Genomic DNA, 25080 nt, shown 5'->3' with positions numbered 1-25080 from the left:
ATATGCTGTGCTTGCAGTTGCAATACAAAGTACTGCTACTAATCATGGTAGTATTGGACAAATTTACAATTTCTTTTCCTTGCCTTCCCTGCACTGGAATGGACGTGCGGGTGCGGTGGTACATGCTCTTCCAGGTAACACTTAGTTCATCCAGCGACCATCTACTCTCTCTAGATACACATGTGCTATCTAAGAGTCAGATAATACCATGCTCCAGGCATCCATTCATTCAAAGTATACGCACACATACAGTTTCTGTTTCACCCACCCAGGCTGCTGTCCTTCCACCCATCCTTGCTTCATCATTGACCCAGCCATGCACCATACCATATTCTTTCCTTCCCAGCCACCTCGGGGGCCAAGCAAACACATATCATTCTTCTTTGCCAGCCATCATAAAATTTCGCGTCCCACTTACTTACACCCTTCTTTCGCTTTTCGTTCATCCCATCCATCACGTTCATCTAAGATCTTATTGGGATTCTTCTCACCAAAAACTTCACAGCTAAGTCGAAGTACATTTCGAGGAGGCTACTACCTGGTTGATTTGTAATACACCTGTGCAGAAAGCACACTATGCAGTCTTCAATCTCAATAAGTAAGGAATATATAGCTTACCTGTTCCCGCCACCACCGTGCGAACCCTCACAGGACCGTCCGCCGGCACTTGCACCGCATCCTCCCCAGAGTCCTCCTCGCCCGACACCACCACCTCCGAGCTGGCCCCGCCACCAGATGTTCCACCTACAAAGTACATTTAAGAATGTTAGAATACACCACTCACTACTATATAATATTTGGTCTAGGAGTAATAAAGAGATGTTAAAAAAACAGAATACAATGTAATAATTTGTGACTGTCTACTCTAAAGTAAAAATGTCCCTTTTTCCAGGGAAGGCTGTTGTCTTGCTGCACTTTTATGCACAACTGATGAATGCTTGCTTTTTATTTTTAACACGCACCACTTTTTCTCCTAACAGACAGAAGCTTGACTTCTAAGAACACGACCAGGATCAAGTTCCAACCAGGTGAGAGCTCGGCTCGACCACAAGAAATGTGTCCAATTAATCGTCAGCACTAAGCACTTTTCCGTTTACAGTTAAATAGTTTTATGACAAAGTTGATTTTAATAAATGTGTTTACTTTTAATAAAGCTTTTAAACTTAAATAGACTCTGTGGTTTTTGGTCCTCCAGACTAGAGTGGATGAGCTAAAGGTTTTGGAATTTTTGCAAGCATGAGTGCCTCTGACACTTCTTGACTGTGACTCCGTACTCTTGTCCTGCGTAGGATAATCAACTGATCATTGGGGATCAATCATCGGTGACTTCGGGAGCTAAATGACTCTGCCACACTATCTAGTCAGTAAGGAGACAGGGCATAGAGCTATTGCTGAATAGAATAGGAGTCCAATGGAATTGCCAAATGTCCAATCTTAGTTAGCTACACAGACAGACTAATAAGAATAATGTAGTAATACCACAGGGAGTCATATTCGAGGCAGGATAAGAATTTAGATCCAGTCTACAAGAAGATCAAAGACGATTTAGAAAAAATCGAATGAGGAACGCTAGGAAAAAATAGGTACCCTTTATTAAAATTAAAACTTACTGGGGCCAGCAAAGGAGCCCTCGCCTGCCCGATCCTGGCCTGCATCCTCCTGAACAGCACCCTCCTCCTCCTGTGTCCTCTTGCCCTTGGGGGGAGCTGATGTACAACATGAAAGAAAGAAAGACCAGAAAACATGGATGAGATTTGTCAACCAAATCAAACATTTCAAAAGAACAATAACAAAATATTTTGGAGAAATAGCAAATAGATAGACAACTATTCCACGGGATCTATCTCATGTGGTATACTACGTTATTCGTATTGCCTGATTTGCGGACCGTTGACTTAGAAAGTTCCTATGTAACTCAATAAACAGACTACTAAAGAGGTTTGCCTAGGCCTGGCAGGCAGCAGTCCGCAGCACGCGAAGTGACAGACAAAGTCCATCCTGCTTGCAGATCAGTGAATACTCAAACTATCAATCCACCCACCACCACCACCACTATTTCTTCTTATAGCCATGTGTCTAAAGGAAGGACTGGACTTCAGTCTGTTGGGGCTGATTTAGAAGTCCCTTGCGGCTCATTTTCCTCCATTGTTGCGTGACTTTTGTGACGCAGCGGCAGAACAAAAGACTCGCCATGGTGTTGGTGCGGCGTATATATTAAAAAAAAACACATATGGGAGATGCATCACGTTGTAAAGCCCTGCGCCATCAGGGGGCGTTCCGGCGCAAGGGAGGGCGTTCCTGCGCAGGAACGAATCCTAAAAGTGGCTGAGGGAAATCTACAAGATGTCAATCAGTCACTTTTAGGACAATGATGCATGACTCAAACCCTGCGCCTGCTTGAAGCCGACGTACGGCTTGATGCAGCATTGGGGAGATAGGGTACCCCAGAGCATTGCTGGAGCTGCGCCATCGTTGGCACGCAATTCCAGCAATGCGCCGCCTTTACGGCACAGATGCGTAAGGCTTCTGTGACGTTTTGGGCCAATGGGTGGTGGTGGCATGGCACACAATTACTGCCGCATCCCTGCTACTTTGCAGGGATGCGCCGGTAATTGAAAATATGACCCTTAGTGTCTAGCATTACGCAGTTCTTATCTTTACACTACACTCATACATAATTTCTCAGGCCAATGAAATGAACACAAAATACAAAACAAATAAGCATAGTAGCAAGCAAGGCTACTTTGAAGGAGAGCAGTGCACCTGAAATGCATAGAAGATTTTGAAATATAATTTACCTACAATGTAATCGGCAGCATTATTGCTCTTGGTAAAGAACAAAGATTTGCAAATAACAGAGCCGGATAAAACAGAGTAGTGATGAATAGCTACTACTACTCACCAAGCCCGGGGACCTCTACGCCGAGCGCGTCCAGCAAGTCCCGTTCCCGGTCCATGACATCCGTCCAGCGGTGGGTGGCCTGGTTATAGGTGCGCCCGACCCCAGAGAGCTTAAACATGGCCCGGCACACCTACTCCCACCGCTTCCGGCGCTCCCGGATGCCATAGCCGGTTGCGATCTTGCCGCCTCCCAGGATGGTCTTGGGGAGGCGGCGCTGGACGTAGAAGATTAGTGCGCCCACCTCCTCCGCACTAAAGATTTCCCGTGGCACCACTTGCTCCCCCCTCAAACGCCCGCACGGGAGCCGGGCACGGGGTGCGGGACCCTTCCCCTTCTCAGGGTGCTTCCCGGCTCCCTTTACCATGGTCTGGGCAGAAATAAAGTTAAATGATAAAGAAGAAATAGAATAGTGAAGAAGAAAAGAAAAGAGTTTAAAAAAGTAGTTTAAAAGTAACTAAAAGTAGCAGAAAACACAAAAATATAGAGCTAGAAAAATAGAGGGATAGATAATAAGTAAAATAGATCAAATAAACTTCAAACAAGCAAAGGATGGCAGAGATTCAGAGAGGATACAGAAAGCATGCCCAGAACCATAGCAATGAATGAGAAACAAGATGGCCGCGCCCGTTCACGACCGCGTGGGGTACGTTCGCGCGAGATTTTCTTCGCGAGCACGCGCGAAATTGTACTAGCGAGCAGCACACTTTGCGAGATTACACATAGCGGCTGGAAACGGAATTACGTCACGCAAACAAGATGGCCGCGCCCGTGTACGACCGCTAGGGTAACTTGGCAAACGTATAGCTACAAGCGCCTTGCGAACACGCACAAAATCACGCGAACATACACGCCGCAAAAAAAAATACGTGTATTCGCAAGCATTCGCGGCTTCCGAAATCGATCTCGCACGGATTCGCGCCCCAAAAAACGCGCGAAATTGCAGAAAAAACGATTTTTGCTAAACTGAAAGCAATGAGCAGGTGCAAAAGTTCAAACTTAACATTAGTAACATTCACTCTAGTGCTTCCTGAGGGGCCCCTCCAGAGTTTGCAACTATTCTATGACCCTGCTATGACCCAAACAGCAGGCTCATAGAATAGCTACAAGTAGACCATATAGGTCCTATGAAAAAAAATTGCACTGCAACAGAAAGCAAATTACAGATAAGGAAGGAAGCAGGTGCCAGCCAGACTGGAACTTTCAAAATAACTGACACATTAATCAACCCCAAATTAATTCATGGCAGTTGAAGTAGGGGAGGTGTGCTTGCTTTTTTCAACCCCCATAATCTACAGTGATAAACAAACCTAATGGGTGGCAGTGAGGATGTACCAGAGGGTGGCATGGGTGTCCCAGAGGGTGGCAGTGGTGAAACAGAGGGTGCTGTGAACCTGTGATGATAAACCAGACGTAGAAACAACATAGTCGCGGCCGTTGCGAGCCGAAAAGTAAGTTCGCAATTGCTAAATTGTCCACAAATCCTCGCAAACGCTCGCCAACACAAAAAACGGGAAAATCCGCCAATCCGCGAGAGTTCGCGTATTTTCGCGGATTGCGAATCCGTTAATCCGCAAATTCGCGTACGCGAGATCCGCTAGATCCGCCCATGCTTACTCCCGGCCCATCCTTTGCGCGCCCGTCCTGGTGGTCTCCCCCCCCCCCCCCCCCACCCCCCCAGCAGTACCAGTATTTACGTTTTGGGGCATGTATATGCGGCAGAGTGTCATCGTTGTGCTATGGGGGTGAGGTGTATTCGGTGTGCTACATTTATCCTGCTTGGGTGGTCTGTTACAGACCTTGTCATGATTTGCGCATGTGCCGCTAAGCACACTTGGTTTTACAGACTCGTTTTCCAACTGCCCCTCGAGCGCTCGCACTGATGGTCTCCCCTCTCTTCCCTCGCAGTAACAGCGTTAATTGTGAGTGGCACAAGGGGCAATGAGTGGCCATCTTGCGTTAGGGGTGAGGTGCTCTCGATTTTGTTTGTAGCAACTGTGCGAGTCTTAATGTATAGTTTGCGGCGCTATTCCTTTCTGCTATACATCTGCGTGGTGGCGTACAGCATAAGATAGATGGTCCTGTGTACCTCTGTTGTTGCAGGTTTGTATCTAGTAGCACGAGGCCCAATCGAGTGACTTGTTGATTATAACACGTGGCATTGCATATTTTCGGCACGAGGGGTAAGCCGATTTCGTGCGCTATTTTGTTCTTACTGTCCTTATGTAAATATTGTGTATAGTATCGTTAGGCCTTAGTAATTAGAGGCCCGTGTCGCGGTGTGGGTTTGGCAATCACATTTGGGTATTCAGGCATATCGGTGTTGCGGCTCGATCTGCGTCATGGAAGGGTGTATTGATAAGTGAGGAGTGCTTTCAGTTCAGATTTGTAAGGACGAACAGATGTTCAGTAGTAAAAGTGTATCTCTTGTACCGTTTTCGGAGGCGTATTTATGTGGAATGGGTACATCGTTGCCCATAAATCCTAGGTTGCCTCTGTTATCATAATGCAGGGTTCTTCCGTGCATTCACATGCTGCACGGACAGGCGGTCGATTGCGAGGTTCTAATGCGCATTTCCAAGTTCGTTGGACAGGAGTACTCGCCAGTTGTGGCCGTCCTTTTCTGCTTCGCTTGCCAGTTTCTCACTGGCACATCGCGGGCGATGCGCGTCCTTGTGCGTCTTCCCCTTCTCATGTAAAATTATTTGGCAAAAGAAATATTTATAACGTGGACTCCCAGCACGAAGGCAACACCGAGAATACTTACAAGCGCAGTATGGCAGCACAGCGCCTTTTGCCCGGGAGGATACGGGTTAGCCCTGCCCCCACTGGATCGTAGGCACGCCTGCCGTCAACGATTAGAGAGTGGTCTCCCCCGGTAGATGGTTGCGGGACACGGGAAGGGCAGGGTGTAGTGGCCTGGCCTCGTGGTGTCTGCCCTCCTCAGCCTGTGTTCAGGGGTAGATCGCGAGGAGGCATGCCGAGATGGAGATGAGTCCTCCCCCCTCCCCGCCGCTGCCAGCCACCAAGTGGTCCCGCGTAGGCGGTGATCATGGTTATCAATGGGCGGGCAACGATTTAGTCCCACGGTGTGGTGGGTCGGATATATGACGGTACCACGCTTACTTTTACAACGCGTACCGTTACAACGCTACTTTTACCACGCAAGTCGTTACAACGACTTGCGTGGAGGGGCGCTGGATAGTAAATTTTTTAATTTACTATTCCAACTCCAGTCCCCGTGGACTCTAGGGAAAGGAGTTGGATAGTAAATTAATATATTTACTATCCTGGAGCGCCCCCCAGCGCAAGTCGTTGTATCGACTTGCGTGGTAAAAGTAGCGCGGTAACGGTACCGCGTTGTAAAAAATGCGTGGTTACCGTTGTATACCGGTGGGTCCCTGTGGACCTGCGATGTTGTCTAGGGTTAGTATCCCGGGGATAGGACATTGAGTACTGACCAGCACTGTTCATTGGGAACCGGGTCGGCCTCGGCGTTACATGGGTTGTCCTGGTCATACCCCCCCCCTCCCCCCGTGCCTACACATCTAGAGCAAGATTTCTGGCCGGGCCTGGTGGCTCAGTGGACTTATGCGTCTACTGTAGGGTGCCAGTGTTCGACCTCGTGGCACAGGTTCATATCTCGGTGGGTCATTCAGTCTTCCATCCTTCTGAGGTCGATAAAACGAGTCCCATCGGGTTGGGTAACAGCAAAGCATGTTATTCAGCGCCAAGATCCTCACGAGGGAGCGTGCTTTGGTTCCCCGCCTTAGTGTTATGGGACCTGGCCCAGGTAGTGCTTATCAGGCCTAGATAGTGGCCCCCTTCGGAGGGTCAGGCCTCTCTGGTAGCGCCGTGCGGCTCGGAGGTGCATCGCATCTCAATACGTAGAATCTTCAGCCTCCTCCCTGCAGCGCTAGAGGCCCATCCATACCTGCATATTGGAGCGGTAGCTCAGAGGTTAGGGCCTCTGCCTCCGGGGGCTCGGGCCTCTCTGAGTCAGACGCTCGGCCACCAGCTGGTGGGCAGGGTTGTTTTCCCCACGCGGCATAGCGGTTGGGAGGCGCCTTAACGCGTTGACAACTTTTGGTAGCGAGTGCTTCCCCCTCCATGGAACACGAGCGTCCGCATCTCCCACGTTACCCGAGTGGTAGCAACCCTGGGGGTAGTGCCCATACGAACAGGCATGGGGACGGCCTGCACCCAGGTATTCTCTACATTCCGGGCACAAGATTAGAACAGGATCCTCACGTTTGCATCAAGTTAGGGGAGGTCCGCCGAATTTGGCGCGGGAGACATGGGGTCGCGCCCCGGGGCCGTCCCACGCTACACCTTCGGGTAGGTTCACGCCATACATAATTGTGATTTAAAAAATCAGGGCAAATGACTCGTCATCCCGGTGTCTAGCAGCACGTAGGTGTGTACTGGGGTATCGGATCTGGTGCGAGGTGAGCGCTCAGTTCCCCGGTGCTTTACGGCACTCCTCTGTGCCAGTTCAGGGACTGTCTCCACGGACATAATTCCGCTGCCACTCCAGGCCTACTTGGGTCTGAATCGGGTTTTGCAGGGGTTATAGGACCACACATTGTATGGGGCTCCTGGCCTGAAGGCACAGCACTTATAACATAGAATTCCCTGGGGCATAATTGGGGTAAATTAGTCGGTGGCCTTGGGGCTTCACCGCCAATTCATTATCAGATCGGCTCCCCATAGGGCACTGAACAAGGGAGAAGCTAGTGGGCTCCTGATTTTATGTTGGAGGGTCCCGCGTAAGGGGTAGGTCAACGCGTTTTGGGACGCGGCTTATGACTCACACTAGAGAAGTGGTGCATTGCACAGCCGGTACATCCTGGGTGCCTGCATATGAGTTGAGATGATATACTCAGTATATTTACGGGTTTGAGTACCTGCATTTTCTGGTGCGGCACACCAGGCCTTCAGCTAGTGTGCATTATATAAGGCCGCTAATGTGTACGTGTGACTGGCTGCCCCTGTGCAGAAGGTGTGATACATCAGGCATGCAGCAAGCTAGAACGGTATCTGGTGACTTAGGTGTACGTGTAACTGTGTGCCCATGTTAGAGAGTTGTGTTACTCAGACAAACGGTAAGCCAGCTATGCATGAGGTGATCAGCATGTATAGGTGACCGAGTATCCAGTTCTAGGACATATGCGATACACCAGCCAAGCAAATGCTACTGCATAGTGTGGACAATATGCACACACAACTGATTGCTGGTGTATAGGGGATGTGGTGCGCAGCGTGCATGTGTATGAGCGCCTGTCACCCGCAAGTGAGGTGCCGGGCATTGGGTCATGGGTGCATAGCAGACTTATGAATGATTGCTCGGTCCAGGAGAGGCGCGGCGTTCTGTGCTCAGCGTACATGTATGTGAATGGACACAAGGCCATTTGGAGCGTTATCGGGACTCCAGCTAACATTATCTCAAACAAGATAGTGCTGCGACTGTCAGAACAGTATGTACGTAGACCACAACAGTGCGGAATCAGTGTGCCAAAGGTGTTAATTTTCAGCCACTTTTCATGTATTTGGCGTCTTTGGGTTCTGTTCTAATACAGTAGAACGGGCCCTCCATAGGATTTCACGTCTAGTGGGCTAGGGGGAGCCCCGAGCTGCGTCATGTGACTCGTATACGGCGGTGTGGAAATCTGTATTGGCACCTTTATATCATACATATTACAGTTTTGCTGCTGTGCTTACTCTCATGGCGCACTATTGAGAGGGGCCCTCTCTCCTGGGTATCTGACTGTCGGTCTTGGCAAGATCTGTCTGTTTGGAAGACCGGCTAGAACGTGCCAAAAGTAGGATAATTAGCAAGTGCTAGGCCTAGCCCTAAGCTAATAGGATCATAATACCCCTTGCGCATACTATCTCCTGGGGGCCTTAACCAAGAGGTGTAGTTTGACCTGTTATATGCTCTATCCCGGGACCTGCGCGGTGTTAACTTGATCTACATGAAGGTAAGGTCACATGACAATAGTCGTTGCCCTTCCATAATACTGCAGATGTCTGTCTGTTCATCCTAGGCTATAGAATCTGAAGGCAGCCCACCCGCTGCGCCATCAGTTCGGGAGCTCTCGCTGCCTCTCAGTAGAAAGTAGGGTCTACAGCCTGCAGTATTACACCCATTTCACGTACAAGTGGAACAACTGTTGCAACATCAGCCCAGCCTGCGTCTGGACTGCCAAGAATACCTAGGAAGTGGGCCCCTAGAAGACTCAATATAGAATGATCTACCTGGTATCTCATCACCCCCTTGCTCTTTTCTCTATTATGGGTGGTGGCTTTGCTCGATGGGCTCCTATCAGGGTGGACACATGGCTTCGCTATCACGGTTAGTAGGGTGGGGCTCCCTTGGCTTGTGTTTAGCAGCCGCATGAATGAACCTGAGTAACCTTTGGTTCCCCTTTTGCCCCTCCCGAAGTGAGAAGCTGGCCTGACGTTTCATGTCACCTATTTTGCCCCCCCCCCTTGGTTCAGTTTAATATATCATCTTAGGGGGGGTCGTGAGTCTACCTTAAGACAAGCTACCCTTGAGGTAGCGTGGACTAAGCAGCCTCCAGACTAAACTAGGGGGCATGGGATACCGGATGTTTACTTTGGCAATACTGTATATCAAATTTAAGTCCACCACACAAGTTATATACCAATTGATGCATGGCGCACTGAAATATCCCTCCGTACTCTTCATGAGTATAGTTGCACAAGAGTAAACAAAGCACAAGTTTACAGTTGAATTTTGAGTACTGCGCTTCGGCAGAAGTTGTACATCACTGGGTGTAGTCGGCTGATGCTTTGGGTGAAGGTGTGTAGTGGGTCTCAGTGACAAGTGCCGGTTCTCCTATTGAATGATTAGGGAGGGATACTGTTGGACCCGGTCCTTTGGGCAGGTTTACCCCGTGACTTTTTGCTTTTTCCTAGCCTGTTTTTGGAACCTGGATTGGTGATTGTAGGCCTCTGCGCACTTTTTCACTGTGGTACAGTGTAAAGTGCGTGTGCTTTCTGTGTATGGATGGTGAGTGACCTGCCCTCCCATAGGAATGAATGGGAAATATGTATGCCCATGGTAGATTCCTGATGCGTGGGGAGTGCAGGGGCGAGTTTGATATGTATGAACTCGTGAGAATGAATGCTGCAGAATGGTTTATGCGGCATGGCTGTATCTAGTCTAGAAGCGCCACTTTTAGAAGTTGGCATAATTGTGTAGTGAGTCTGCTAGCACGTGATTGGCTGATGGGCCTGGCCCAGGCATGCCTGGGCCTGTTGGTAGATGGACTGTCTGGTTTGAGTAGAACAGGGTCTGCAGGGTCTGCAAGGCCCCGGAGGAGGGGGTAGATGAAAGGCCCCTCTGCTGTCAGGGATGGGAGGAAAGAGCGTCTGGTGGTGCCGGGCTGTGCCTGCCGCCCACCCTGCTGGCTCTCCATCCTGGCGGCCCACTGTCACCTCTGGCCCTGAAGCTGTCAGGGAGACGTAAACCAGAAACATTCCAGTACTCAGGGCCCCTTGCACGAAAGCTTCAAAGTACTTCAAAGGCATTTCTGTGTATAAGAAGGGACGGTGTCTCCTTCCAAAGGGTTCTTGTCTTTGCTCTTGTGGCTGACTGGGATCTACCAGGGGTGGGCGCTGCCCAGCCCCTGGACACCTGGATTCCTGGACTCCTGGGGGACCCTTCTGCCTGCCTGGGCTGAAGGAGGGACTTGGCTTTGCCCCTGGGGAAGTTCTGGGACCATGGCAGCATGGAGAAGCTGCCCTTTTCCTGTGGAGAGCGCTGGAGTTGGTTTCTAGCGCCTAGAGGCGCTGGGCTTCGCCTTGAGCGCCTGGGAGCGCTCTGCCTGCTGTCTAGCGCTTTGGAGCGCTTCATTTCCCCCAAGCGCATGAGAGCGCTGTCGCTGGACTTTCTAGTGCTTAGGAGCGCTTTTGGTGCTCGCTTATAGCGCTGGAGGCGCTGAGGATTCCTGGCCGTATTTACTTAATCAATTACGAGTGCCCACCTCGATCTGCCGCGGTGAAAACAAACCACGAAGGGGCCGCGACCGGATTGGACGAGACCCGAGGAGGGGCGCGCTCTGGTTGGCCGGTGGATAGTCGCGTCATCGGCGAGGCCGCGCTGCCATTGGTTGGCGGCCTCGCGTCATGAGGGGCTCGTCGCAGGAGCCGCGACGCGATTGGCTGGGCCGCCCCTGAGGCCGTGGAAGAAAGGGGAAGACGAGAAAGGTGGCGGCCGGTTAACAGTGCCGAGGGAGCCCTGCAGCGAGAGGAGAGCGGCCGCGAGCGGCTGAGCGGCCCGGCGGGGCTCCGTGGTGGAAGAGGAGCCCCGCGCTGGCCAGACGAAGAGAGCCGCCGCCCGGAGGAGCCGCCCCTGAGGCCCGGTGAGTTGAAGGGCTGGGGGGCTCCGTGTGGACCGGGTGAGACGGGGGCTCCATAATGCTGCTGCTCCGTGAGGGAGCAGATGGGTTCTCGTGGTGCCGGTAGAGGCACCAAGGAAGGGCGGCCCCGAATGGCAGTGGGTCGCCCCACCGTGAGCAAAGAGCCCGCGAGGGGCTCTTGAGGGCCCGCATTACTTCGTGTTGGTGCCGGGTTAGAGGCACTGCTTCAGGGCGGCCCCGGATGGCAGCGGGCCGCCCCAACGGTGTGTAGAGCCCGTTTGGCTCCAGAGAGGGCCATATTCGAGAGGGGGGGGCTTCGGGGCATATTGTCGGTGCTCGTCCCCTCCTGCCCCCGAGTGTGAGGGCTAGAGTCCGGTGAGGCTCCTGGGGGCATCATTGTTTTAAGTGCCTGTGTGGCTCCAACGGTTGGCATGGTGCTTTAGAGCCTTTGTGGCTCCAACGTCTGGGGCATGTGTGATATGCCCAGAGCCTGTGTGGCTCCCGCAGTGGCGCAGTTGGCGCCTAAGGGCCAGTGAGGGCCCTGGCGCAAGTTTGTTGTTCTCCAGGTGCCCAGCACTTTGTGGGCACCTGCCACGTTTAGGATTTTTGTACTTTGAGACTGGCACCCTGACTTTGGACTCAGGGCGTCTGAGCCCCAACACGGCCGTTGGCCTAGGGACTGCCACAGGTAGTGGCTCATGTGATAGTATTTGCCTAATGTGAGTTTTGCGCATTGTGATGTGGTGCTAGGAAATGTAATGCATTTAGTATGATTACGCACCTTGATCTTACACCTCTGAATGTTTTTAGGCATCATGTGATTCTTGCGCTATTGCTCTACTCTTGACACCTCTGAATGTGTAGGTTTATGCATAATGTGTCTTACTTTTCCTGCGCTGCACCTCTGAATGTTTAGTCATCATGTGTCTTCTTGCGCTGCACCCCTGAATGTATTTTATTGCATCATGTGCTTTATTCTTAACACCTCTGAATGCTTTAGGCCTCATGTGTTTCTCTTTATTACTCCTCTGAATGTGTTCATGCATCATGGGTAAGGTGTTCTGGTTTATACCCCTAAATGTGTTTATTCTTAGGTGGTTGTCTTTTCTACTCCTCTGAATGTAGGTTTATTGCATCATGAGTAATGTATTCTTTCTTAGACCCCTAAATGCTGTGTGATACTTAGGTGGTTCTTCTTTCTTAGTACAGGTAGTCCTAGTGAGGTCCTGGTCCCCTGCGTGACAGTCTCCCAAGGAGTTTAGGGTTGCGTAGGTGGTACTTACCTGTTCCCAGTAGTTACTGGATGTGATCTATAACTGTTACTTTGTGTTACAGTGAAGTTTATATACTTTTATTCTAATTTCTGACAAGTATTTCTATATCTGCAAAGTGTTGATTCAGACAGTGGCCCATGTGGCCCTGTCTTGTAAATAATCCCTTGTGAATATTGCCGTGCCAGTTGGCACAATGTACATGTGTGATTTCTATCTGATATGTTTTGACAATACAAAAGTTATTTTAATATAACCTTGTGTGGAGTCTCTTTTGTGGTGTGCCTAGTATGTTGTTGCTGTCGTGCGCTGACGCAAATGCTTTACACATCGCCTCCGAGCTTAGCCTAGACTGCCCGCGCCATGCTACCTAGAGGGCGAGCAGGGGTTATCTTGGCGTGTGACTTCCTTGCCCTGACTGGAATGGTGGTTTCGGCCTGGCTTTGGCATCAGCCTTAGCCTACCCGAAATAGCCGGTTTCCAACATTGGTGGGTCAGCGGTGCGGATTTGGACTTGCGTTTGCCCAGTGCCATAGCGACAACTGGCTACATTACAAAAACTCTGCGTTTTTCAGATAGTCACATATTTGGGATTATTGTTTTTGATTTTGTTTTTCCTCAAAAGTGTCATTTTCAGATGGTGTTCCTGCGCTTTATGTTTAGTGGCAGATGAGAGAAAATGACAGGGCGGGACGTCAGTAGAGAGGGGAGGTTCCCATAGATTAGGAATCCCTTGCTGGGTCCAGTGTCCAATTCCCGTTCCTGTCCCTGTGTGGGTAGATGGAAGAGAGGGAGGGTGGAGGAGAAATTGCTTGCTCAGGAGGGTGGTTATTCCCTGAGTGTAGTGTGTGTGTCTGGATTCCCCCCGTATGGTAGGGTCCAGTGGTGGCAGCTTAAATGTGTCCAGTGCGTGAATTCCCATTCCCAGTTCCCAGAGTATGGTGCCTGGTGCTCAGTAAGAGGGTGACAGGTTGAGAGTCAGAGGCAGTGAGGAACTGTCTCACCAGTCTGGAGGGGGAGTGTGTGGATGAGTGCTGTGTTGAACTGGAGGAGTTGTGTACGTTTTTTTAAGGAGCTTGCACGTGAGGTGGATGTCTGGCGGTGTGCTGGATGTCATGCAGAGACATTAGGGAGTGATTCTAAAAGTAGTGGCTTGTGTATCTGATGATCCTGTGTAGGTGAAGAGGTTCATGTGTAGCCCAGCTTGGTCCCATTAGGATGGTAGGGGTGTGGGGGCTCACGTCCTGTCTCAGTGGAGGCGGAGTGAGTGTAGGACGGTGTGTCCCACGTTAGCCCGAAACCCTGTCTCGGGCCTGGAGGGTTCCCTAAGGGAGCGCCAGGTCAGGGGCCTAGGCTGTACTTATAAGTCATTTGAGGAGGATCTTCCTGTGTCTAGAGGACGGGGAGTGTCTGTAATCAGAACTCCGGCGGTCCTAGTGTTGGGCTGTACCGCTCCTAAGTGGAGGGTGCAGAAGTCCTGGTTCGCTGGGCATTTGACCGTCTAGAGTGCTTGACCATTTGTGGGGCCTCTGGAGGTTGTTCCCCGAGGAGGGGGGAGGCCAGGTTCAGGTTCAGCCTGACCTGGAGGGAAGGGCATCTGTAGTCAGTGTCCCGACCGGTTGTTGGCTTCCAGGGGTACCGCTCCCAGGTGGGAGGGTGCAGGACTCTGGAGGGGGGTACAGAGGGACGGTGTCCTCACTTCTGACCCCGGTGGGAGGAGAGTGTGTCGCTGCTACGCCGCTGGTGTGTGCTCTGTCTAGCCTGAGACATACTGTGCCTGTGATAGTGGAACTGGAAGGGGGTGCAGAAGGACGGTGTACTTCTGACCCCGGTGCAACTTAAGGGTGTAAATCCTAGGTTGGGAGATTAGGAAACTTCTAGGTCAAGAGGAGTCTCTACTAAGGTGGATCAGCTGAAGAGACTGAGGAGGCGGCCCTTGCTGTGTGTTCTGGGGCCCACCTGCAGTTTGTTGTTTCCACTAAGGTAGAGGAAAGGGGGCTTTGCTGTGTGCTGTGTCCCCCCACCTGCTTGAAGAGGGACTGTGCTGTGTGCTTTGTACCTCAGAAGTGGAATCGTTTCCAGGTGGTAGACCAGTGACGGAGTGAGGTCCTGATCTGGTAGGAGAGTTGTGTTCTGGTGAGTGCTTCCCTGTGAGGGTTATTCCTTCACCCTGACTGGAAGCAAGGGTCCCTACTTGGTCTACGGTACTTACCTCTGCCAACTAGAGACCCCCAGTTCTAACATTGGTGGAGTAGAGGTCGGATCGGGCATTCTTGCTGTGACCTCTAGTCAGCCTGAGGGTGTGGTCCCTAGGGTGTAGGATCAGTGGTAGTGTAGCTACCCTGAGAGAGAGAGAGTGGAGATTGGCTATTGTGTGCCAGGGGCTTCTGCCCCCACTCTGTGGATTGGTTAGGACCTGTGATCGTTGGGTGGCCTAGGGCCTGGTCCTGGCTGTGGATGACTAGTGTGTACCAGTGGGGTATCCTAGTTGTGTCAGAGAGCTTTTGTGAGGGAAATCCCTGTGGGTTCAGAGTGGCGAAAAACTGTAAGGTGGCCCTGCCCTGCAGGCCCGTCTCCGTGGGTTTGTCGCCCAAAGCATTGAAGACCATCAGTGTAGTGATTGGTCTACCCTGCGTTTTGGCTGGAAGGGGGATGTGTTGGACCCGGTCCTTTGGGCAGGTTTACCCCGTGACTTTTTGCTTTTTCCTAGCCTGTTTTTGGAACCTGGATTGGTGATTGTAGGCCTCTGCGCACTTTTTCACTGTGGTACAGTGTAAAGTGCGTGTGCTTTCTGTGTATGGATGGTGAGTGACCTGCCCTCCCATAGGAATGAATGGGAAATATGTATGCCCATGGTAGATTGCTGATGCGTGGGGAGTGCAGGGGCGAGTTTGATATGTATGAACTCGTGAGAATGAATGCTGCAGAATGGTTTATGCGGCATGGCTGTATCTAGTCTAGAAGCGCCACTTTTAGAAGTTGGCATAATTGTGTAGTGAGTCTGCTAGCACGTGATTGGCTGATGGGCCTGGCCCAGGCATGCCTGGGCCTGTTGGTAGATGGACTGTCTGGTTTGAGTAGAACAGGGTCTGCAGGGTCTGCAAGGCCCCGGAGGAGGGGGTAGATGAAAGGCCCCTCTGCTGTCAGGGATGGGAGGAAAGAGCGTCTGGTGGTGCCGGGCTGTGCCTGCCACCCACCCTGCTGGCTCTCCATCCTGGCGGCCCACTGTCACCTCTGGCCCTGAAGCTGTCAGGGAGACGTAAACCAGAAACATTCCAGTACTCAGGGCCCCTTGCACGAAAGCTTCAAAGTACTTCAAAGGCATTTCTGTGTATAAGAAGGGACGGTGTCTCCTTCCAAAGGGTTCTTGTCTTTGCTCTTGTGGCTGACTGGGATCTACCAGGGGTGGGCGCTGCCCAGCCCCTGGACACCTGGATTCCTGGACTCCTGGGGGACCCTTCTGCCTGCCTGGGCTGAAGGAGGGACTTGGCTTTGCCCCTGGGGAAGTTCTGGGACCATGGCAGCATGGAGAAGCTGCCCTTGTCCTGTGGAGAGCGCTGGAGTTGGTTTCTAGCGCCTAGAGGCGCTGGGCTTCGCCTTGAGCGCCTGGGAGCGCTCTGCCTGCTGTCTAGCGCTTTGGAGCGCTTCATTTCCCCCAAGCGCATGAGAGCGCTGTCGCTGGACTTTCTAGTGCTTAGGAGCGCTTTTGGTGCTCGCTTATAGCGCTGGAGGTGCTGAGGATTCCTGGCCGTATTTACTTAATCAATTACGAGTGCCCACCTCGATCTGCCGCGGTGAAAACAAACCACGAAGGGGCCGCGACCGGATTGGACGAGACCCGAGGAGGGGCGCGCTCTGGTTGGCCGGTGGATAGTCGCGTCATCGGCGAGGCCGCGCTGCCATTGGTTGGCGGCCTCGCGTCATGAGGGGCTCGTCGCAGGAGCCGCGACGCGATTGGCTGGGCCGCCCCTGAGGCCGTGGAAGAAAGGGGAAGACGAGAAAGGTGGCGGCCGGTTAACAGGGCTCCCGTGTGCCGAGGGAGCCCTGCAGCGAGAGGAGAGCGGCCGCGAGCGGCTGAGCGGCCTGGCGGGGCTCCGTGGTGGAAGAGGAGCCCCGCGCTGGCCAGACGAAGAGAGCCGCCGCCCGGAGGAGCCGCCCCTGAGGCCCGGTGAGTTGAAGGGCTGGGGGGCTCCGTGTGGACCGGGTGAGACGGGGGCTCCATAATGCTGCTGCTCCGTGAGGGAGCAGATGGGTTCTCGTGGTGCCGGTAGAGGCACCAAGGAAGGGCGGCCCCGAATGGCAGTGGGTCGCCCCACCGTGAGCAAAGAGCCCGCGAGGGGCTCTTGAGGGCCCGCATTACTTCGTGTTGGTGCCGGGTTAGAGGCACTGCTTCAGGGCGGCCCCGGATGGCAGCGGGCCGCCCCAACGGTGTGTAGAGCCCGTTTGGCTCCAGAGAGGGCCATATTCGAGAGGGGGGGGCTTCGGGGCATATTGTCGGTGCTCGTCCCCTCCTGCCCCCGAGTGTGAGGGCTAGAGTCCGGTGAGGCTCCTGGGGGCATCATTGTTTTAAGAGCCTGTGTGGCTCCAACGGTTGGCATGGTGCTTTAGAGCCTTTGTGGCTCCAACGTCTGGGGCATGTGTGATATGCCCAGAGCCTGTGTGGCTCCCGCAGTGGCGCAGTTGGCGCCTAAGGGCCAGTGAGGGCCCTGGCGCAAGTTTGTTGTTCTCCAGGTGCCCAGCACTTTGTGGGCACCTGCCACGTTTAGGCTTTTTGTACTTTGAGACTGGCACCCTGACTTTGGACTCAGGGCGTCTGAGCCCCAACACGGCCGTTGGCCTAGGGACTGCCACAGGTAGTGGCTCATGTGATAGTATTTGCCTAATGTGAGTTTTGCGCATTGTGATGTGGTGCTAGGAAATGTAATGCATTTAGTATGATTACGCACCTTGATCTTACACCTCTGAATGTTTTTAGGCATCATGTGATTCTTGCGCTATTGCTCTACTCTTGACACCTCTGAATGTGTAGGTTTATGCATAATGTGTCTTACTTTTCCTGCGCTGCACCTCTGAATGTTTAGTCATCATGTGTCTTCTTGCGCTGCACCCCTGAATGTATTTTATTGCATCATGTGCTTTATTCTTAACACCTCTGAATGCTTTAGGCCTCATGTGTTTCTCTTTATTACTCCTCTGAATGTGTTCATGCATCATGGGTAAGGTGTTCTGGTTTATACCCCTAAATGTGTTTATTCTTAGGTGGTTGTCTTTTCTACTCCTCTGAATGTAGGTTTATTGCATCATGAGTAATGTATTCTTTCTTAGACCCCTAAATGCTGTGTGATACTTAGGTGGTTCTTCTTTCTTAGTACAGGTAGTCCTAGTGAGGTCCTGGTCCCCTGCGTGACAGTCTCCCAAGGAGTTTAGGGTTGCGTAGGTGGTACTTACCTGTTCCCAGTAGTTACTGGATGTGATCTATAACTGTTACTTTGTGTTACAGTGAAGTTTATATACTTTTATTCTAATTTCTGACAAGTATTTCTATATCTGCAAAGTGTTGATTCAGACAGTGGCCCATGTGGCCCTGTCTTGTAAATAATCCCTTGTGAATATTGCCGTGCCAGTTGGCACAATGTACATGTGTGATTTCTATCTGATATGTTTTGACAATACAAAAGTTATTTTAATATAACCTTGTGTGGAGTCTCTTTTGTGGTGTGCCTAGTATGTTGTTGCTGTCGTGCGCTGACGCAAATGCTTTACACATCGCCTCCGAGCTTAGCCTAGACTGCCCGCGCCATGCTACCTAGAGGGCGAGCAGGGGTTATCTTGGCGTGTGACTTCCTTGCCCTGACTGGAATGGTGGTTTCGGCCTGGCTTTGGCATCAGCCTTAGCCTACCCGAAATAGCCGGTTTCCAACAGATACCAGCAGGGGTGGCCCTCTCATCACCTGGTCTTTTTCCAGGGGTATGACCTCACGAACCTTGGATAGTCTACACTATTGTTGTAGGGGGATTGCACCCGGGGGTATAGGCTGATTACTGTCAGAGGGGCATTGGTTTCTGCAGCGTGTCTTGATGCAGGTCAGGATCTTAAAGGGGCACTTGGTTTCAGTCACAGCAAACCCTTGGTGGTGGTCGTAAGTCAACCTACAGACAAGCTATCTTAGTGGTAGCATGGCCTAGCTGCTTCCAGACTAAGACCCAAGAGGGCAGGTGATGCCTGCTGTAATACCTGTTTTATCCTGGCTTTGGCATAGGATGGGACATCGCCCAAGTTATATAGTATATTATGTATCGATCCCTCCTATGCCCCTGTGCTCTTTTGAGTATAGCAGCACAAGCGTTTAACGTAAGCACACTTTCTCGATGATTATGCAGAGGACGGCGTTGCAGCAGTAGCTGTAACTACACCTGGGTGTAGTCTTCTAACGCTTTGTGTGAGGTTGTGTGGTGGAGTTCCAGTGGTATGTGCTGGAACGCCTATTTATGATACGGAGGGCGTTCAGCAGTAGGAGCCCCTCCTCACCCTAGGTCCTTTCCTGGTAGTATGGCCTCCCGACTGGGGATGGTTTCTCTAAAGGGGTTAATGTTTGGACCCGGGGATCTGCACATTGGTGGCAGAGGGGGCCTTTCATTCCTTCAGGCATGTAATGTCATGTCAGGAGCTATGGTCTCTTTGAGGTGGAGAGGGTCCCCGCACCTGTCGTTTGGTCTTGTTCCTTGGACTAACGAGAAGCTCGGCTGAGCTAACGTTGTAGGTCAAGGGTTATTTGTGGCAGATGGTGTTCATCTCACGCCTGTAGGCTTAGACCTGTTCCTCCTCTATCTGATGGAAGCACTTCTGAGCAAAGGTTGCAGGTAAAGAATAGTAGCGGTGGTGGGGGGCCTGTGCGGCAGCGGGAACCACCGCACGGGCTGTGGTGGAGTTACTGGGCGATCCGGAAGAAGAGAGGTGCAAACACTGTGCTTCAGCGGGCACATAAGGGTGCCAGAGCCTAACCTGTAACCTCATGGGAGGTGCAGGAACTCGTGTCGGCGCCCCAGTAGTCCTTCGGGCGGTTGTGGGCCTGTGCAGCCGGGGGTTTGCCTAGTCACGCCCTGCAAGGGGCGTGTGTAGTATAATTATAATAATCGTGCAGCAGTTGGGTGGTTCGCCACTATGCTGATTGGCTCAACAGGCGGGCAGGTGGCGAGAATGCGGCCTGCCCTTGGATCGCCCGTAAGATAACCCACCATCATTACATATGTTGTCTGTAATAAACCAGCAGCAATTTTTCCCAAACTTAACACTTGTGTCTGTGTGTTATTTGCGGGTTTGGGCATCACGGGGGAGGGGGGTTCTGTGGCCCTGATGTGACTATGCGCTTGCCCGAGGCCACGCAGTGGACATCAGGAGGGCGGGCTCCTAGTCACGGAGGGCTGCCCCCGCCCACCTTGTGGCCAGCCACTCCTCGCCTGGGCAGGTATCGCCCAGTAGGAGGTAGGCGGGTCGCTGATGCACGTCCGGGGCGGCTAGGAGGAGCCTCAGGGGGTACATTACTCCCTTGCACCATTGTGGAGGCCTCTTTGCCGCTCCGGACGTCGCGCGACAGCGTCGGGACACTCTTTTCCCGCCCTTCCTCGAACCCAGAGTGTCTGCTTGAGGGGGGCTCCGGGGGGAGCTTTAATGTGTTCTTTTTTCGTTGCAGGCGGAGTTACTGGGCGATCCGGAAGAAGAGAGGTGCAAACACTGTACTTCAGCGGGCACATAAGGGTGCCAGAGCCTAACCTGTAACCTCATGGGAGGTGCAGGAACTCGTGTCGGCGCCCCAGTAGTCCTTCAGGCGGTTGTGGGCCTGTGCAGCCGGGGGTTTGCCTAGTCACGCCCTGCAAGGGGCGTGTGTAGTATAATTATAATAATCGTGCAGCAGTTGGGTGGTTCGCCACTATGCTGATTGGCTCAACAGGCGGGCAGGTGGCGAGAATGCGGCCTGCCCTTGGATCGCCCGTAAGATAACCCACCATCATTACATATGTTGTATGTAATAAACCTGCAGCAATTTTTCCCAAACTTAACACTTGTGTCTGTGTGTTATTTGCGGGTTTGGGCATCACGGGGGTGGGGGGTTCTGTGGCCCTGATGTGACTATGGGCTGTCATATCCAAAGCAGGGCATCATCTGCTGCATTGGAGCAGTGTAGTAAATTACAGGCGTGGCTTGTTTTTATTTCTCTGACTCTTGCTTTGTCAACGAATGTAATCATTTTGATCATTCCTTTATAAAGTATATAGGCAAAAAAGTATTAATCAGTACGCTGGTTGTGCCCCACAAATGAGGACACCCAGACAGAATACACTGGGAAGAAAAATAGGGATCACCTGTGAGGTCAAACTGTAATTACTTAGTTGCTTTGTCATTTACAGGTTACAGCATATAAAATAATGCAAACACCTTCAGATACATTACTTAATGGCACTTAAAGGGTGCTACAAACAAACATCTTCATAAGTAACAAACATTTCCATTTCAACGGCAATAGCTCTAACTCTAAAAAACAAAGCGAGACCTATTGCATTGCAAATGCTTGTTTATTCATGTTACCATAATAACATTGTGCTGCACAAGAACTCGAGAGACCCGCAAGCACATGGCAGAGCAGGATGTGATACGGGATCGCGGTGGGCGGGACCTGGTAGTGGCTCAGACGTGACTTCATTGCGCATGCGCACTGGCATCGCAAGCCTGTCACCAAAGCATGGCTACTCTGGCAGGTACTTCCGTGGAGCTGGGTTTTGCAGAGCCGGTAGTGGAAGCGTGGCGGCTCCTCAGCCCACAGTTCCCCAGCAAGGTTGGCGGGAGACCAGCGTGGCTGGGTGAGGTAGGGCTGCCGGGCCCCGAGGCGCTGGCTTGCGGAGGCTGTGGCCGTCCCTGTTGTTTCCTGCTGCAGTTGTACGCGCCGAGCCGGGAACCGCGCGGCTTCCACCGCAGCCTCTTCGTATTCTGCTGCCGCGATCCAGCATGCCACCGGCCCGGGAAGCCGCCGCCCTTCCATGGTGAGGAGGAGTTCATGGGAGGGGTACACGCACTTCACAGGTTGGGCATGATCGTTGTATGTGAGGACAGGACGGTGCCTCCCACGAGGGGCAGTACGCAGGCTGCCAGGGATCCGAGGCGGATCGCAGGCACTCACTCGGTGCTTGGCCATTCGCATGTCCGTAGTAACAACACCCCACATTAGCTGGGAGCTGCAGCTGGATTGGGTGGGGGTGATTTCTTCTCGAGTCCGAGCAATTCTTGGCAGCAGAAGGGTCCAAGCATTCGAAAACAGTCTTTTAGTTCAATGTACTGATTCCCTGTGGCATTTACGGGCCTTGTGATAGTGCGAAAACATGAATAGAGTGCATTATTCAATTCATTGATGTTTGACCTATCAGGGCTGTGTGTTGGATAGCCTATACTGGAAATCTTGAAACTGGTATGTTTGAAATGGGGGTTTCCAGATGTGTCCATTTAATGGGGCACACATGACCTCTTTGGTTGGGCAGATACGGAAACTATTCCGGAAATTGACATATTTTACAAACCCTCTAACCCTACTTAGTTTTGCCACCTCATTTATAAGACGGGAAATCACTTCGCTTCTGACAGTTCAAATCACCTAAGTCTGATATGCTATTTAGCAACTTTTATTGGAAATTTAGAAACTAGTGCTAATATTACTAAACATATCCCGTGTCAAGCACATCATTTTCAGATCCGTTTAGAAAGCTGCATATAAAGGAAATTGCGCTGTAATAGAAGTCGGCACTCTTTGAGTTATACCTTGCATAAGATAACTAAACTTCCAAGGAAGGATCTGACTTCCCTTCAGTTGTCCTGTTACAGGTGGACTGCACCTATGTAAAATAGAAACGTCACTGTCTCATGTCAGCAATGAGTAGCTCATCAAGTCCTGATATTGCTTTAGTATTCTGGTACTCATAGCCATGCATTTATAACCAGAAATCGTCTAGCACTAGAATACAATTAGAAAACCTGGACAACATGACATGATACAACTTGTGAGCAGTTGGCAAACTAAGGATCTCCTTTTCGCTTTCTGGACTTCACTTAACACTATTTACAGTTATTAGTACACAGCTCATTAATCGGTTATGTTTGGATTCCGACATATCAAATAGGGAACCAATCCCCCAGATAGAATCCATCTCTGGCTGCACCTCCTCAGCAAAGTTGGACTAAGCTCCAGAGGGCAACTTCAGGGAAAACTTCCGGCTGGCACTAAAGGGGACTGTCGGTAGATCCTATATATAGATCTAAGGGCACCATGGAAGAAACCCCAGAGCGGGGGTCTGTCACAGACATTTTCTGGCAGTATGAACAGAAACTGGACCTCCCTCTTCTCAGCCTGTGCACCACTGCCCCACTAGACTACTTCAAATAGGAGCTAAAACTATTTCTGTTAGGAAAAACTACTTATGATTTGCTTTTAAGATACCTTAACTGTAAGTTTCCCTTTCAATTCTCTTTTTCTTTACTCTCCTCGTGCTCCCCTTTCCTCCTTTGCAAACAAGCAAGTTACCTTTGGTGACACCTTTTCGGGTGGATACTCTGTCTAACCATGGATTCCTCATCTTCTAATACTCCTAGGTGCCAGACTGGATCTGGAAAGGTTTTACTAGCAATGCTCCCGCACGCTTCTCAGCGACGCAGCATTGCTCCACATTGACTCCATACTTCCACGAAAATGACAAAGCGAGCTGTTTATAACTGGCACCCCTGAGTGCAGGTGTTCGTTTCTTGCATACCTCTTTCTGTGCTCCCTGACACAGAGCATGAACAAATGGAAGTACCAGTGTGCAGATTTTTAACTTGGAATCTCTTTATATGTTATAAAACAGGCCACTCCACAAAATGGGGAGGACGGAGAGCAGTGAGGAATTTGCGGTCAGATAGAATATCCTCAAGAGAAAGCTTTATGAAAGGTTAGTATCTTATTCTGATGGAGACTTGTAACCACAGATTCCTCACCCAGGAATAAATGCCAAAGCAGTACCACCCCAAAGTGGATGGTATAATGGAGTGGACCCAAACCAAGAAGTCCAGCAGGCCCGCAGCCTAGCAGATGTCAAGGACAGGTGCTCTGAGTGCCAGAACTGTGGTAACAGCCTTAGTCCTTTTGGAACTGGCTCTCGCTCCTTCCGGAGGCTGTTTGTGGGACAGATCTTAATGCAGAGGACTGTCCACCTCAGCTGCTGAGTCCTCTTCTGTACAGGTTTCAATTTTTTCGCCCGAAGACCCCCACAAACAGCTGATTTTCCACACGGTGTTCCTTGGTACGATCGATGTAAAAGCTTAAAGTTTTCTTGGAGTTCGAAGTGGTATTGGGCGGTTGCAGCTATAGTGTTTGCAGTTCACTCACGCAATGAGCTGAAGTAATTGCAATGAGAAAGACTGTCTTTGAGGTGAGAAGACACAAGGAGCTGCAATTCATTGGCTCAAAGGATGCACACATGAGAAATGTCATGACCAAGTTAAGGTCCCATTGTGGCATCTCAAAGGGTTGGGAGGGAACGATGTGTGTTAAACCTTCAAGAAAACTTGTTACAGCAGGTGAATTTAACCAAGACAGTTGGACCGGCAATTGCAAAATGGGCGAAAGCACTAACAAATGATATTTAATAGTGCCCAACGAAAGACCTGGCTGGTCCACAGACAACAGTAGCAATAAAACATCGGACAGTTTAATTTGTAAAGAGCCTGTCTTATGAATTCCACAGCAGGCCACAAATTTGTCTCGGTGCCTGAAATAAAGTGACTTCCTAGAAGGTCACCTGGCAACTAAGATTACATCCTTAGCTTCAGGTGGCAGATCAGCCGCTTATTCTCAATGCATGGAGGTTTATATTATGCATATTTGGATGTAGAACCCTGTCTTGCCTCTGTGACAGACGATCCTATGTAGTGGAAGCCTGATCGAAGGGTAGATTCTCATGGCCATAAGAACCAGGTACCACATTCTTCAGGGCCAATCTGGATCTATTAGGATTTAGCACTGGCATTCCAAATCTGTTTCAGAACTCTGGTTAGGAGGTGGGTGGTACTCTTATTTAGTTTCCTTTTAATTCTTATACGGGGCATCACTTAGTAGTAACGGAGAGGCTTTTAATTGAGACGTCAAAAGTCCCATATGTTCACTATTGTCTTTTTATGGGATGCTTGCATTACACAGCAATGCTTCCATTGAAACTTTTTGGACTGGTGATGGGCAAGGCAATGTTTTATTGATTTTCCATAGTTTGACAATTGATCGCTTATGAAACAGTTTTCTTGCACTGAGGTGGCGAATTGGAGCTTTAATGTAGCCTTAAATCTTTACTTGAACCAGGCTGTTCTCTCAGTAGTGATGTTAGGCTCCATTTGTGCTGTATCACATGTACCCTCAGACTACCTAAACGCTTCCCATGCTAAATATTCCTTTTTAGGATAGGACAAGTTTATCCTCTTAATGTATTTATAATTAAATGCCACTGTCTTGAA

The 25080-nt window shown here is 50.9% G+C and overlaps 1 protein-coding gene across 3 annotated transcripts in view; it reads left to right on the top strand.

The window, feature by feature from the left end:
- The window catches only part of PDCD2 (programmed cell death 2), a 519296-nt gene that overhangs the window by 301859 nt on the left and 192357 nt on the right, over positions 1-25080 (top strand). The window contains exon 1 of one of the 3 annotated variants that reach the window (XM_078648731.1): positions 21254-21593. The exons of 1 other annotated variant lie outside the window; for it this stretch is intronic. In XM_078648731.1, coding sequence (XP_078504857.1) covers positions 21296-21593 — 298 coding nt within the window. In that variant the 5' untranslated portion in view covers positions 21254-21295. Of the gene's footprint in view, positions 1-21253; positions 21594-25080 lie in introns of those variants that run through there. One more of the 3 variants, XM_078648730.1, reaches the window with a different exon arrangement.

Source organism: Lissotriton helveticus, chromosome 6 (assembly GCF_964261635.1).
Source record: "Lissotriton helveticus chromosome 6, aLisHel1.1, whole genome shotgun sequence".
Lineage (NCBI taxonomy): Eukaryota > Metazoa > Chordata > Amphibia > Caudata > Salamandridae > Lissotriton > Lissotriton helveticus.
The sequence above is the reverse complement of the archived record's forward strand: the minus strand, read 5'-3'. Positions and strand labels throughout refer to the sequence as shown.